Source organism: Podarcis melisellensis (genome assembly GCF_964234715.1).
Source record: "Podarcis melisellensis genome assembly, chromosome: 7".
In the NCBI taxonomy this organism is placed as follows: Eukaryota; Metazoa; Chordata; class Lepidosauria; order Squamata; family Lacertidae; genus Podarcis; species Podarcis melisellensis.
Genome location: NC_138539.1, coordinates 55,099,852 through 55,115,189, shown reverse-complemented (window position 1 = coordinate 55,115,189; position 15,338 = coordinate 55,099,852). Strand labels below are relative to the sequence as shown.

The following is a 15,338-nucleotide window of genomic DNA, read 5'->3' as shown; positions in this document are numbered from 1 at the left end:
AAACAGCCCTACTAGAAAAATTAACCAACTGAAACTGACACGGGGAGAAATAGAAGAAGACACCTTCACTCCGGTATGGCTCCCCTTTATCGCATACACAGCCCAACAAGACATTGACAAAAATCCACCAACAGCATACAAATCAATATGGCTAACCTGATCCAAAACACCCACCCACCCCACTCGCACATAAAAACAAAGATCACCACAGCCAACCACAAATGAACAATCACATCCTAGGCCAAACCCAACCTCTCTCACCACCAAAGGAACACAAGTGAACAGCAAAGAACCTGCACAAGCAATGCTGACACCAAACCCTATATATAGTAAGTAAAATAGAAACATCGCCACCCGACCCCACTCATCTTTCCGCCCTCTCCACCTCTTTCCCCCCTTTCTTCCTAATATCTCAACAAATGAAACTGATTTGTAAAAATGTTACATGGGAAAAAAATATATGAGACACACCCTTTTGTAAATCAAGAAAATCTTTAATAAAAAAACCACTCCATAGCTATGGGTTTCACAGATAAAAAACATAAAACCCATCAAATAAAGTGAATAAAGGTTTGTTTACTTACATCTAAATAATGTATTTAGGTTAGGTATCAACAACTGATCTATTGAATCACAGCTGGAATGTGCCTGCAGTAGTAAAACAGCACAGATGCTCTTGTCTATGTTGGACAAGGTGCTCAGTATTTGAATTGGTGGTGGCCAAACAAGAGGAAATAAAAGAAGTAAATCCATTGTTGTCCTCCTATAGACCAGGAATGGGGAACCTGTGTCCCACCTGATGTTTTTGGACTACAGCTCCCGTCATCCCTGATCATTGGTCAGGTTGGCTGGAAGTGATGAGAGATACATATGGGAGAACAGCATACGAAAAAATAAAGGTTAGGCCACTTAGAGCCCTGGAAGCCATGATCCTCACTTGAGATCAGCAAATGGGAAAATATTATTTTTATTTTTATTTATTATTATTATTATTATTATTATTATTATTATTATTATTATTATGCCCATCTGACTGGGTTGCCCAAACCACTCTGGGTAGCTCCCAAGAAAATATTAAAAACACAATAAAACATAAATCATTAAAAACTTCCCTGAACATGTCTTCTAAAAGCGGATCACTTTATGACTCTGACAGCTTAGCCAAACTTAAGAACCATCAATAAGTGCCAGAACTAAGACGCATATCCCCCAAAATCTGAGGGATTTGAACTGCGGTTGACATAGAGGGAGCTTATTGTGTATAGTGTTTACTTAATTGAAGTAAAATTGGTTTTATATGGGTGTTTTAACTTGGAACTGTTTAAATTGTATTGTTTATGGATAAATTTTGATGTATTGTTTTAGATATGGGCCAATGGCCGTAATAAATCAAACTAACATGTCTTCTAAAAGTCAAATAAACTTGCCACTTGCCATCACTTCAATTAGCACTGAAAATAGCATGACATTTGAGATCTGTGCTAAAATAAGTCTTTCTTTTCTTTTCTTTTTTTCTTTAAGCTTATTGCAGGGAAATAGCATGCCCACTGCATTTCTCCAGCACATAATTTCTCTATAAACTTGCATAAAGCATAAGCAGCAAGTTCATTATTATACTGTGGACATCCATCTTAAAGAGGTTGATTTCCTCTCTGCAAGCCACTTTTGTTCCACATAAGGTTGCCAACCCAAAGTCATAGGTGTTCATTAATAGATTTATGACATGGAGGACAGCTAAGTATTCCTTTCCTGAAGCAACTCTTAACAGTCTGTAGAATGAATGCTTATATATCTTCATTTGAACAATTCACTTTCAGTAAAATAGGAGGCAAACTTTCACAGGGGAAAAAAAAGAACCCAGGGGAGGGGGAATATTACATTTTCATCATGCCACACTTTGTACTCTCTGTTGTGTGAGATGCTTATAGCTAAACAAAAACTATGTTCTAAACACACAAAGGATGGTTTCTGCTTGAAACGTGTGGGTGCCTTGACAGAATTTATTTGTTGAGAATGCTTTGGGGTTTTATTTTATTTCTTGGGTCTCTGCGGGGTTGTCTGGATGTGTGCCACATGCTTTTCATAGATTCCAAATTTCTGCCATAGCAAATCCCACTGGCTGCAACCACAGGCTTTTGTTTCCTGCACCTTCTCCCCCATGACCCTCAGTAATCTGAATCTATGCCAGACGTACTTAGAAAACAAGGAGGATGTGCTGCAAACTAGGCCCACACTACCAAATTCCACTTGAGATCCATTGTTCTACTTCATCTTGACAAATCAGCTTGTGCCCCAGTATGTGAAAATACATAATAAAAATTGAAGTAACTTTTAGACCATTATCAACTAATCAAAAGATACATATAATATTTTAAATGTAAAAAAAAACAGGTGTTAAGTTCACAGACTACATTCCAGAAAAAGTGTGTATCATTTAATAACATTTTTATGTTTATTTGGTAAAGATGCTTATGTATTCAAGGAAGTCACAAAGCATGTCAAAACTTGCTTATGCTGTATCAACATGAAGGTGATTTTATTTATTTTATTTTTCGGTTTATAGCCCACCCTTCCTCACAAAGAAGCCCAGGGTGGCAAATCTGGACTCTCATTTTTTCCAAACTAGTGATGGAGCAAATTCCTTCATTTGGGTTCCAACTTTGGAAAATCAGCTGGTTTACCAAGCACAATTCCATTTCAAGCCACATCTGACCCTACCTCATCTCTAACTACGAGACCTCATCTTTCCCCCAGAACTTTCCCCCATGAGCCTATGAATCCTCACTCAACCAACTACTCCCTGCCTCCCTCCAGACCCCTTCTTCACCACTCATCCACTTACCTGCTCTATGTGGGATGGGGAAAGGAGGTGGGGGTTATCTCTGGCCTGCCCCTTCCTGGGACCAAGCACAGATGCTCTGGGAAATAGGAGCTTCCAAGTGCTCCTGGCATCTAGCTTTAGCCATAGCAGCATGCCATGAGTCAGAGGAAAAGTGGGACCTTTCTCTATCCCACTGCCGGAGAACCAAGAAAGGCAATTAAGTGGGTGGGTGGGCATTTGGAAGCTGGTTGGGTGAAAAGTAGGGAGTGACTGACTTCTCCATCTCAGATGAAAAATTGAGATTGAGGAAATTGGTGGTGGTGTTTGAGGTAAGCTTCATGAGCCACCAATTCCTGAGCTAAGAGTTTTGGCAACTTCATCAATATTGTGTTCCGTATAGCTAATGCAAACAGACACTGACCACTTACTTCACAGCTGTACAAAGGTTGGGTACAGATTCAACCTTGCATTTGTCCATCTACTGCATCTTCAACCTGTCTTCATGGGAATGTTTAGGTTTGATTGTCATGGACAGCAGCTCTTACAAGACATTTTCCCCCCACTTGGGTTACTGGCAAGGCTTTGGGGTCAATTTTGGGGTCAATCTGCACCATTTGGTTCTACATGACTTTTAGAACACTCTGGCAAGAGACACTTCACAGGATATTTCAGCACATCTTCAGGTTTCATGAAGTAAAAATTTGTTCTGCATAACCAAAGATACTTTGCATTGTACATAGAAGCCCCTGAAATTCTATGACATTCCACAAGTATTCTCAATGACTTTGAAGTGTTTTGTTTTTTTGGCTTTTAGTACCCGTTTAATAGAATCATACTTCATCTTTGAGTCACAGAGAACAAAGTGTACTGATCTAAAATTCCAACACTGCATATCCCACAGGTTTCACAGATAAAATTGCATTAACCATTTCTTCAGAGGAATTCATTCAAAGCATGATAAAATTATGTTGAACTTTTGCACTGAAGTGTATTTAACTCAGGAGATTGGAAGAGCCTTAATAACAAAAGGAAAGTAAGGTATAACAGTTAAGAGCAGGTACTCACGGTGTCCCTATGAATCAAACCGTGTGTAATTAACTTGAACAGGGTATATGAACGGAATGGTTTTCTTATTCTGAGTCAGACAAAGCTCATCCAGATGCAGTGATCAAGGCTACTTCAAAGAGCAATAATTGGAGACAAAAGCAGTGGCTCATTGCATTTTAATATCTGACAATTTTAATACATATGGTTTCAGTTCTGAAATTATTCTAGCAATGTTGGATTGAACAGAAAAAAAAACTTAAACTACATTTAGAAAATGGTGCATCAATCGTATTTGTGAGGGTTTTTTAAATTATCAAGCATGGCATTAGGCTGTCCCAAAATTATGCCCCGTGCCCCTTCCAATAGAAGAATAGGCACATTAATAAATTTATGGTATATAATGTATGGACAAAGAGCAGAAATTACTCATATATATTTGCATGGGTTAGTACACACAAACACACATACAACCTTGCCCAGTCATATAGCCAGGAATAATTGTTAAATAATTCTAGTATTCTGCATACCAGCAACCTATGGCCTAAACAGAAGCTCTGTAAAGGGACTGCACTTTTATTAAGACATTTGCTTTTAAACATGATGCTGACATAGTAAATGTTTTTTGGGGTGCCCAGAATCTTACCTAGACTGGAACTAAGTTTGTGCCCATGCTGCTACATTATTGTGGTGGCCATTGAGTGGAAATGTATTGGCAGGCCTGAGGCCTTGTGTTGCCAACCTCTCATCAATCAGGCCATTCAAAATCTATTCCTTTTTGGTTGATCATTTTATCTCTGCTACTCTGCAAGTGCAGGTAAGTACACCTATAGTTGTGCTGTACCTTTTAAAGCGGTGACACTCCACTGTAGGGAGGAGAATAAAAGCTCTCCATATATATTTTCCTTACTAAAGAAAGGCATAAGATGTCCTAGCTAGTATTGGGAGAAGCTCCTTTTGTGGCACAAATGCTTTCCTTTGTTGGCCAGAAATAAATGCATTCACTGACACAAAGCACAACTGTTGTAAAAATATTAGCATGCAGATGCTCTGGTGTTTTGTTAATGCATTTAATTAAAAAGAATAGCTTCATTGTTCTGTCCGTTCCCCCCACCACCCTGGAATGAATGTGTATTATGGCATAGAATCTTGCCAGTGTTGATGAATAAAATTCCTTATATTGTGTTGGTTGCTCACAGGGTCTTTATGCAGGAATTAATATCTGATTTAATTCCAATCTCAAAAAGTCTTGGGACAGCAACATTTTCACAGAATTGCAAGGGATCGACATCTTTACATCTCCACAGTCAGCGACAAAGTTGCTAAAGTCCAGACAAGCAACAGAAATGTTGCTCCTAAACACAGCCCTTTTCCGTTTTTAATTACATTCATTGTTTTTTTTGGAAACTGTTATCCCTGTCACTGAGGCCAAGCAGGTTTGACAGAGCTCAGACCCTGCTGACGGTCCAAGCAAGGGGTGGGGGAGGACATGCATTCGAATGCAAAAGTACTCAAATTCCCCCCTCCCTTAAATAAAAGAAAAAGTTGGTTGCAAATTTTTAAAAAGCTGCAGCTTCAGGAAAAGGAATAGTGCGTGCATATGTGTCAATAGCGACAAAATATGAACGCAAGGGTTGCGACAGGGATTACCAGAAGTGATGAGATGCTGTTGGAATCTCTGGCAGACTGCTAGCAGCAAGGCATAATCCCCAACAGAAAACGTGACAGAGAGATCAGAAAGCTGTTCTGTTTGCTTCATCCAGCCCAGCTTTCCTCTCAGTTCCTCCACCTTCTGCCTGTTCCTTCTGCATCAGTTTTAAAACACTGTCTGCCACAGTGGCTCTCTATCTCTGCTCTAGTTCCTCCAGAGCACATGGCCCAGCCGTGGAACATTCTTCCTGGCACGGAGCACCTGTCACCAACAGTAGCAATATTCTGAGACTGGCAGAGGACCTTTAAATTCTCTACACTTTGGGCTCATAAGAACCACCTGGCAGGATCCAGACAAAGGCCTGTCTAGTGCGGCATTCAACCAGATGCCATGGGGAAGCTTTCAAGTAGGACATGAGTGCAACAGCCCTCTCCCACTGCTGTCCTCTGATCTAGGATCCTCTGGTTGTATTAGGGATCGATCGGCTTAGAGCATCCCCTTTCAAAACAGTCCAAGATGGTGGCCATCTCTGCATCTTACGGGAGCATAAACCATGCATGGCAGGAAGGAGTGTAGTGTACCATTTGTCATGAATCACCCACCCTTCATTTTCATTGGATGACTCTGGGTTCGAGTATTGTGGAATTCCCCTTTTTCCCCTAAACAAAAAGCCCCAAACTTTTTAAGTTGCTCCAACTTCCTCATTGTTACGCTTGCTCTTTTCTGCACCAGTGGTGATGTGATTGCTTGTGCAAAACACGTGTCAATTCCAGATAGGTCATATGAGGACTGAGTACCACTTTTTTGTACATGTGTGAACAGTCGTTTCCCCCCGCAAAATCTGTGGTTCTCCTGAGACTGCTGATAACACCTCTCCTATGTGTGAATAACGTTGTGTTGTCTACATAGGTCTGGCACTTGGAAAATTGAGGATCATTGTTAGCATTTACAATGATGGTGGTGAATCTCTTTTTCCTCTGAGTAAACTGTTATGCCAGAGCAGATTTGCTAATAAGACTCACACCCAAATGAAATCTGTCCATGTAATTATTTGTCATCATTGCACCTGGCATCAGCAGAAACAGTAAGTTAGGCTGGATAGTGAGATACATATTTGCTTATTTAAAATGTTACTTAATGTCTATCATCAGAAGACTCTAGGGTCTGTACAAATGTTTGAATAACCAGATATAAATACATTTTTAAAGCAACAGGTAAGTATAATATATGACAAAAAGCAAAAATAAAAATAAAAATCACCTCACCTGGAAAAAAAACCTGCAACCTAAAATGCCAGCGCAAATAGCAGACTTGCAGTGCCAGTACTAGTGAGGTTATTCCAAAGTCAGGGTGCCACAACAGAAAAGGCCCTGTGTGAACACTTAGTATATCTCTACTAAAGAGGGTGTATGAAGCAGGATCTCTCCAGAGGATCTTAATACCTGGGTAGCCTGGTATGCAAAGAGGGGGTCCTTCAGGTATTTGGGTCCTAAGCCATTTGGGACTTTAAAGCACCAGCGCCATAAATAGGACCCAGAAATGACTAGTCAGCCAGTGTAGATTTTCCCAGATATTTTTGCAGGATTATCATGGTCCAGAACCTAACAGAGCTGTTTAAAGGATACATTTACACTTACGCTTGTGTAGCCTAAACATTAGGTTATCAGTCATTACCAATTTGTTCTGATACTCTCCTGCAAAAACAGGCAAAGCAAAAGGGTGCCCTATCTTGTTAACAACTAAAGACCTTTGCCTTTCTTCCAAATACAGGTTTCAGTAAATAAAGTAGGCATGCACCAGCCTGACAACTCTTCTTCCCTGCTATATTCTGATAAAAATTAATATATCTGTACTGGAGCTGGTAGAAGGCAGTTCTGTTGCAACTGCACATAATCTATGGACTTTGTGTGAAACAGCAAACCCAAGGCAAGGGGAAGAAAGCTGCATTGTTCCAGCTCTCTGTTTTTCAGAGGCCTGCATTCATATCTCATCCTTGTTGTTTGCAGGAGAGGCAGATGTGAACCAGAACAATGGGACCTCCTCTAAGAGCACAGCGGTGACAGACTCCAAGGGCGCAGCAGACCCAAAGAATGCCTGGAAGGAGGCCAACCCAGCTGACACGACTGGTCGTCCCCATTTGGTCCGCCTCTTTTCCCGAGATGCCCCAGGGAGAGAAGACAACACCTTCAAAGACCGGCCCTCTGAATCAGATGAGCTACAGACCATTCAGGAAGACAGTGCAGCAGCTTCTGAGAACTCGGATTTGATGGCTTCACAGAAACGCTCCTCTTTCCGGCATGGATCCAAACTTGCAACTGCAAGTACAATAGACCATGCTAGACATGGATCCCCCAGAAGATACAGGGAACCGGGTCTACTTGACTCACTGGGCAGATTCTTTGGAGGTGACAAACATTATCCCCGGAGGGGCAAGGTGAGCTCAGAGGAAAGGAGAACAGAATAGCTGCAATGAAGTCAAGAATTGTAAAAGGATGGGTGGGAGGAAACTCAAGAGAACGCAATAACCTCCGTAGAGCAACAGTTGACTTAGCCTTCAGAATTGTGTTTATCCATTTCTAATGTGATAATTGGCTGTTTTGACAATTTTAGAAATAATGCATTAGAGAATGTTACTACAGACAGTCCCCTTTTAAATTGACCTGAACTTCTAATTACCCCTAATCCTCTTCTAACCTAATACTGGGATTATTTTACATCAGGATGTGATGCTCTGAGGCTCCCTTGGGGAGATTTGTTGTTAACTGGTTGTATGCAGTACTTATGGTGGGAAAAGGCTTGGTGTTCTTTTGAAATTTTTCCTCCCCATCAGTGATATTTTCCTTGCAATGTTTCTCAAAATCTGACTGGAAAGGAGTCACAGAAAGACAATTGTTTACAGCAACTCTGTGATAGCTTTATAGACACTGACTTTAGTTTAACGTCTGTTGGCTTCATGTCTGTTTATGACTCTTGATGGCATTTGTAACCCCAGGCTGTGTCGTGAGACTAACACGAAGCTTTGTGAAACCAGGGGACAGCTCGCCAACCCTAATGCCTTTTGTTTCTTTTCTGATGAGAGAAACAAAACAGAACGCGGGAATTGTGACAAGCTCGGACCACATCTGTATTAACTTGTGCTTTTTCATAGATGAATGTTTGAAGGTTCGCAGTGCAAATCTGTGCATGTCTAGGCAAATGTGTATAGAAGTGCTGCCTTAATAAAGGAAAATACTTTTCAGCTAGTTTGGGGGGTGCCAGTAGCAAAAGCACTGCCAATGCACACATATAATTGTGTACTGTTCAACTGATGAGAAGTGGAATGAAGCAGGAGAATGGTACACACATTTGAAGCGGGGAACCAGTTCCTTCACTGCTGTTAATGTATCATTGCAGTGTTTGCTAAACCATTTGGCTACTGGCTGTTATATTTTGTATTTTTATAGCTAACATTTTTGATCTGGCAAATACTTTTGAAGAGTTAAAAACTTATCTGGGTGTAAGGGACAGAGGGTCAGTGGTAGAGCTTTGCATTTAGAAGATCTCTGGTTCAATCCTCAGCATCTCCAAGGTATGGCTAGGAAAGACCTCTGCAGAGCTGGTGCCAACCACCTTATGTAGACATTATTGAGCCAGAGAGACCATTGACCTGACTGGGTGTAAGGAAGCTTCAGTTGCTGCTGCAAGAGAAGTCATTGTTATTAAGTGCTGATGTCCTTTCTCTCTTTCATCCACCCTGAGGCAAAGGTTCTTTTTACATTCTCAAGCACTTGCCCACTGACTCTAGTTTTTTTCCCCCCTTTCGTTTCAGAATCTTTTAATAAAACTTTTTTTAAAAACCCATTGCAGTGCACCTAGTTCTTAAATGCTTTAGCAGTGATCAGAGACCATGAGGCAGATCAAAAAAAGTCATCAGCTTCTTGGTTGGTAGTAGTCACTGATACTGGTAGTTGGGCAAGTAGTTGGTCCAAAAGGTGAGACATTCCACACTCTCTTTTTAAATTAAAGTATTGATTTGCTTCACTCTCCAGTCCTGGGCAAGTCACTTAGCAGAAAGTTGGCAGCAATTGTAAAAATAGCCAAGCAAGTATAGTTGGCTTCAGTTCAGTTTAGATCAATTTCTAAGGGAGTTTGCATCATGACAGTATTGCCCTTGATGACCAACTAGCTCAAATCTGGCTCAAATTGAAATTGAAATGTTGTGATGTCACAAAACTGACAGGTATAGCACGAAGACACTATTTCTCATAGATTAGGAGATCACTAAGGGATGAACCCACACCTACAATAAGCAGTCACTACATGTTCTGAAATGTAAGTGATTCAAAAGTATTCATTTCAAGCATTTGGTGATAAGTGATTTACATCTGGTTCAGACTGTGGATATTTCTGTATTTAGCTATAATTGTGAAATCTATTTGTCTGTTAGGAGTGGAGTTGCATATAGATAGACACTCTCATGTGAAAAAACATCTTTTGTATTGTTGATCCTAGCACACTGCTGTAGATTTTCACTGCCACAATTGGTACATTTATACCTGCATAACTCATAGTCCAGTGCCTACGGAACAAAAATAAAAGGTTATGAATTATTCCAAATACTATTTAGCTGCAAGAGAACAACTGCTTTTTAAATGTTGACTTGCATATATCCTGGCCAGTCAGTGAAGAACTGGCTGTGCCATTGTGTGACAACATTGTGCTCTCAGAAATAATAATGCTGGTAATGAACAATATCTCCTGGGAATTCATTCCAGGAGACTTTCAATGCTGGAAGTTAACTCAGCAAGTGCCACAAATATTTGTTAATACTAGCTGTGCATGTGTGTTTTTAAGGAAAGCATAAAGTTATTAGTGTCATTCAATCGTCTTGAATAGTATGGGTTTCAGATAAGAATTGTTACTTCATTATTATGTCAAAGTTGCTGGAATTGTAAGTATATGTTGTTCCTCCCTGTATTTAAAAACATGATGATTGCTAATAATTGTGTGTAATAGTAAAACAAACACTGATGCACTTTGAAAGTGTCCAGAAAAAGGTTTTCTTTAAAAAAAAAAAAAAAGCTGAGGCAGACACAGAAACTAAACCCTGCAAATATACTTCATCACACACTCAAAGAGTATCTTTGCCAGAGACAGGAATTATCACCAACTGAATGTAGCTGCTGATAACCCTGCCTTTGAGTGTGCACCAAGCCAACATAGTAAACATGCGACAAGCAGAACTTAGTTACCGGTAAATGGAAAGGCATATAAAGATGCAGGGTAATGAGATAATGGAAGAGGTCTTTTTCCAGATTTAGAGGATATGCTCCCTAGGGTCCATTGGTAAGGATTCCCAAAGCTCCAACTAATTATGTAACAGGAGCTGGAGTAATGGTCAGGGCGTTGTTCCAGCCTCCTTTCCTCGTCCTGCAGTGCTGGTTCGTATATCTGATCTGCCCACACTCCTGTCGGAATGCAGCAAACACAAACATCTTTTTGTCCAGAAAAAGCACTGACATTCAGGCAGAGAGCATGGTGAATTCCTTGTGGAGGCATATTCTTTTCTTATTAACATCCATGGGTGAAGAATACATGCGTGAATAACGCTCCCCTTTGTTTAAAGAGAGGAGGAGGAAGGGAAAAATAGAAGAATGCCTATCTTGTTTTCGCCTCCCCTGCCTACCCTCTCAAAAGACAGGTTCTCCATTGCTCTGGTATTTGTGATACATCAGGAAAGGGTGGGAGAAAAATAAAATGTACCAATATGAATGTATGGATATATTGTCTCTCCTTTGTGGCAGAAAACATGCCACCTGTGTTGCCATGGTTAGTACCCATGCGCCATCTATCTATCTGTATGTGCAAGCTGGTGGGTTCATGTGCAATGCACACATACGTATACAGGAATGAATTGTGAACAGATCTTTATAAAATTATTCTCATTTAAAATTAGGCAAAACTTGACACTTGACTTAACTTCAAGTGAGTCTCTCTGGTGGTACTTCTCTTGGTACAAGACAAGTAGTTGCAGCATTAAAAACAAACTCGCAGTCACAGCCCTGTTGTATAACCCAATTAGTACAGCCTTTGATGAGGTAGCAAATAACTACTGGACAAATTGTGGACTTTTTAAGGGATTTTTCCAGCACAGTTATATGTCAGCTAATTAAAAGCCTGTCTATTTTCAAACATAACAATCTGTACTCTGAAATATTACAATTTTCAGAATTGCAAAACCCAATATATATTAGGAAAAAATCCATTAGATCTAATGCCAAAGTAAATTTACCAGCCAGTTAAGTATTTTCCAGGTTTAGGGTCACAATTAATACACTTTGTGGTAGAACATGCTTAAATACCTACTCAACAGATGCATCAGGCAGTTATGCCTAAATTGTATCTAGTTTGTTCCAATTCCCTCATCAGACTGAGAATGTTTTTTAATTTGTAATTACATCTTCAAGCTATTGCATATTATTTCCAGCTATAGCACCTATTCTTCCCTTCACGGTTCCTACTTTCTGATGTTTCCTTACCAAGTACTAACTACCCATAAATAATTCTTTGATCAGTTTTAACCCTTGATCTAACACAGGGGATGGTCCTAAACATTTCCACTGGTCTAGCCGAGGTAGAGATTGCCTGTGTGATGCTTCTGCGACACTGAATCCAGGGAGCCTGATTTGGGGTTGTTGCATTGGCACAGCTGTCCGTCTGGCTGTCAATACAGCCTTCTGAAGGGCATATTATAAGCTACTGCATAAAACCTTTCAATCAAGCTGTAGATAACATTCACCACACTATAAAGCAATGACTTGAGCATACACTTCCTTGGAATGAATCTCCACTCAAGTTTAAGGCAACCCCCAATGATGGAGAGAGATAAGGCATCAGACACAAGAAAAATGGGGCAATAATAAGGTCTACAGAACTGGGAGTGATTCGATTAAAAAACCACAACAAACCACAACACAAGCACTGGTCTGGAGAAACCCTGCTCAAGATGCAGATTCATGCAGATGCATCAATTTTCTGAAAGGAGTACCTTCAGCACCTTTTATGGACATAGCACCATCTAGGTCAGGATTTTTATAACCCAGGAAGGACTTTTTGTTTGTTTTGCTTTGCTTTGCTTCTAATGCTGTATCCCAGCATATAAAACCAAGAGATGGGTCTGGAACTTCTGAGACCAGTTGAAATAGTTGATCATTAAATGGTGAAATAGTGTAAAGTGTCTGCGTGGTATAAAATTGAGCAGGAATCAAAACAGCAAAAATGTATGTTTATTTAAAGAATAATAAGTTTCTCCTAATTTGAATGAAAACGTGTCTGAATGTTACAGGCATTAATGGATTTCATCTTTCTAAGCTGAAATATGCAGGTGCCTTATGTTCAAGAACAGGGCCCCACTATAGCAAGCCACTATTAAACTAGGAAGTCTCTAATAAACCATAGTTCACCATTTCATCAGAACTGGAAAACTATGGTTACCAATTTTGGAACAATCTTAAATCATGGTTTAATTAAGAGATTTCCTGGCTTTATCATGACTTGCATGGTGATGCAAAGGGGTTCTGTGTGAGAGTAAAAGGCTCAAGTTCATGCATATCTCAACTGGATAAACTGAGATGTGATGGTCAGAACCAGACCATGTTCTTAATATGTATGAAATGTTTTGCATATGAAACCTATGGGGGAAATTAGCCACATCAATAATAACTTGTATTTTTCACACTTAATTAAGAGTATTTCAATGTGTCTATCTAGTAGTCTGAAGGAAATTATGTATTGTGATTTTTTTTCCTTTTTACAAGTCTTTGTTGTGTCTAGGAAAATCATGTCATACCTGCTGTTTTGTACAACTGTTGTATAAATTGTAGCATTGTAAAATATATAATTGATGGTACTAGCTTCCTAGAGTCTGTAACACAACATGATTTTGTTTCAATATTTGACCTCTGTCTACGCTTGAACATTGGTAATGCATTTATTAAATAGCTTTCACACTGTTAAGTGGTGCACTAATTATTTAAGCTTAAACATTAACATCTGAACCTAACCATCTTTACAGACTGTATTGTGACTTGAATTGTTTATCAAAGTGCTTGAAGGATACAGAGATTTAAAGCTGAAGTGAATAAAATATGGGGGGCAGGTAAGCCCTGCCCTGCATAATTGATCAGAAGACAGCACATGCACACCATTTGAATGGCAATGCCTATCAACTTGGGCGGGGGGGGGGGGCTCAAATATTTTGTTGGGGAGGCCAAAGGGACCTCAGCCACTGGGAGTTGGCTCCTGCGCTCTCTAGCAAGAACAATCAGCCCATCCCTTGGAAGAGGTAGAAAGCAAGAAATGATATCAGAAGGAGAGAGAGAAAAAGAGAGAAGGGGGAGACAGAAAAGAGAGTAAAGGAGAGGTCCCACTCACTTTTGTCTCTGGTCTTACTCACTGCTAGCTTATACCCAGGACATACCCAAGGGAATGCCCTTGATGGAAAAAATGCACACCCCTGCTCTACGCTAAAGTGAACTCTAACCAAATTTTAGCGTCTTTAATTTCATTGGGAGAGTTAAGGATGCATGCAGTTTTCCCACTGAGTGGACCATGGATCAGCACATAAGAAGTGTAGGCAAGAGGATTAACTCGTTAGTCTGCAGGTGCCAAAATGTTCTCTGAGAAGCTTTTCTTTGTCTTTACGCAAGAGAAATAATAAGCTCCCAATAAGCAAGGAGTATTTTTCACAAAGATTCCCTTTTTGAATTGCCATTTGGGCATTCAAATATTAAATAGCATTCAAATTGATGAAGGAAGAAAATGTAGAACTCACCCCAGGGAAATATTAAGCATATGCGCCAAATGGACAGACTAGGCAGAGCAGAGCAGGATTTTTTTACCGCTAGATGATACAATTCTGCCTACTCTCTAATAAGGAAAGTAGTTGCTCTGTTGGTAAAAAAAGGAAGAAGACAAAGATTCATAAGGTCATGTTTTCATTAAGCCATGCTGTTAATTAAGCTATGATGTAAATCAGGCTTCGCTTTGTTGTATGCAAACACATTTTCAATCAGCTCTCTCAGTTTCTTTGATTTTTATATACCTATAAACAACCATTGCAACATGCTAAATAAGCGACTAATCAATGTACAATACTGCAGACATTTCTCCAGCCCAAAGTGGGATGAAGAAAAACACTGAAAGAAATGTTTTTACTTCCACATTTGGATCACAGTAACAGAGGCTGTGTCGATAGATCTGCTAGTTAGAGGGAACATTTTGGCTTAGAAAGTAGCACTAATGGTATGGCTGCTGTTAATTATTAAACTCTAGGATGGCGTGATTTTCTTCTGCTCTGCCCTGAATGCTAATTCCCGATACCTAAACTGAAGCTGTGTTTTAAAAGATTCTAAGGTCAACATCTGAGTAAATTTACTTGGAAGATGGTCAGAATTAAGCTTTGCTGTCTAAAACACAGGTTGCTTTTTCAGGTGCATAGGGCCTTGTTCCAGCAATGCATATAATATTTGTTTGTGCAAACAGAGCCGCTTAGAAGGATGAATTTTAAAACTGAGTTTGGCTCTGCACTGACAGCTCATAAGCAAATGAGCTGGAAAGCAAGCCTTCTTTTTAACCACACATTTTAGACAGAACTTGAAAATAAGTAGAAACCATCAATGCATGTTTTTAAATGTTTTCTGTTGCTGAAAGAGGCGGCAACAGTCAATGACCTGCCATACCTGTGACTTGGCTCCATGCCACACTGGTAACATTTAGATAAAACATTCATATGGGAAGGACATATTATGTGGCTTCCAAATCCTGCTTGGCTGACCACTCAAA

At 39.9% G+C, this 15,338-nt stretch overlaps 1 protein-coding gene across 3 annotated transcripts in view; it reads left to right on the top strand.

The window, feature by feature from the left end:
• MBP (myelin basic protein) overlaps positions 1-15,338 on the top strand; it is a 98,474-nt gene that overhangs the window by 64,148 nt on the left and 18,988 nt on the right. For all 3 annotated transcript variants that reach the window (XM_081919485.1, XM_081919483.1, XM_081919484.1), the window contains one exon: positions 7,523-7,950. In XM_081919485.1, the coding sequence (XP_081775611.1) occupies positions 7,523-7,950 (428 nt within the window). The remainder of the gene's footprint in view (positions 1-7,522; positions 7,951-15,338) is intronic.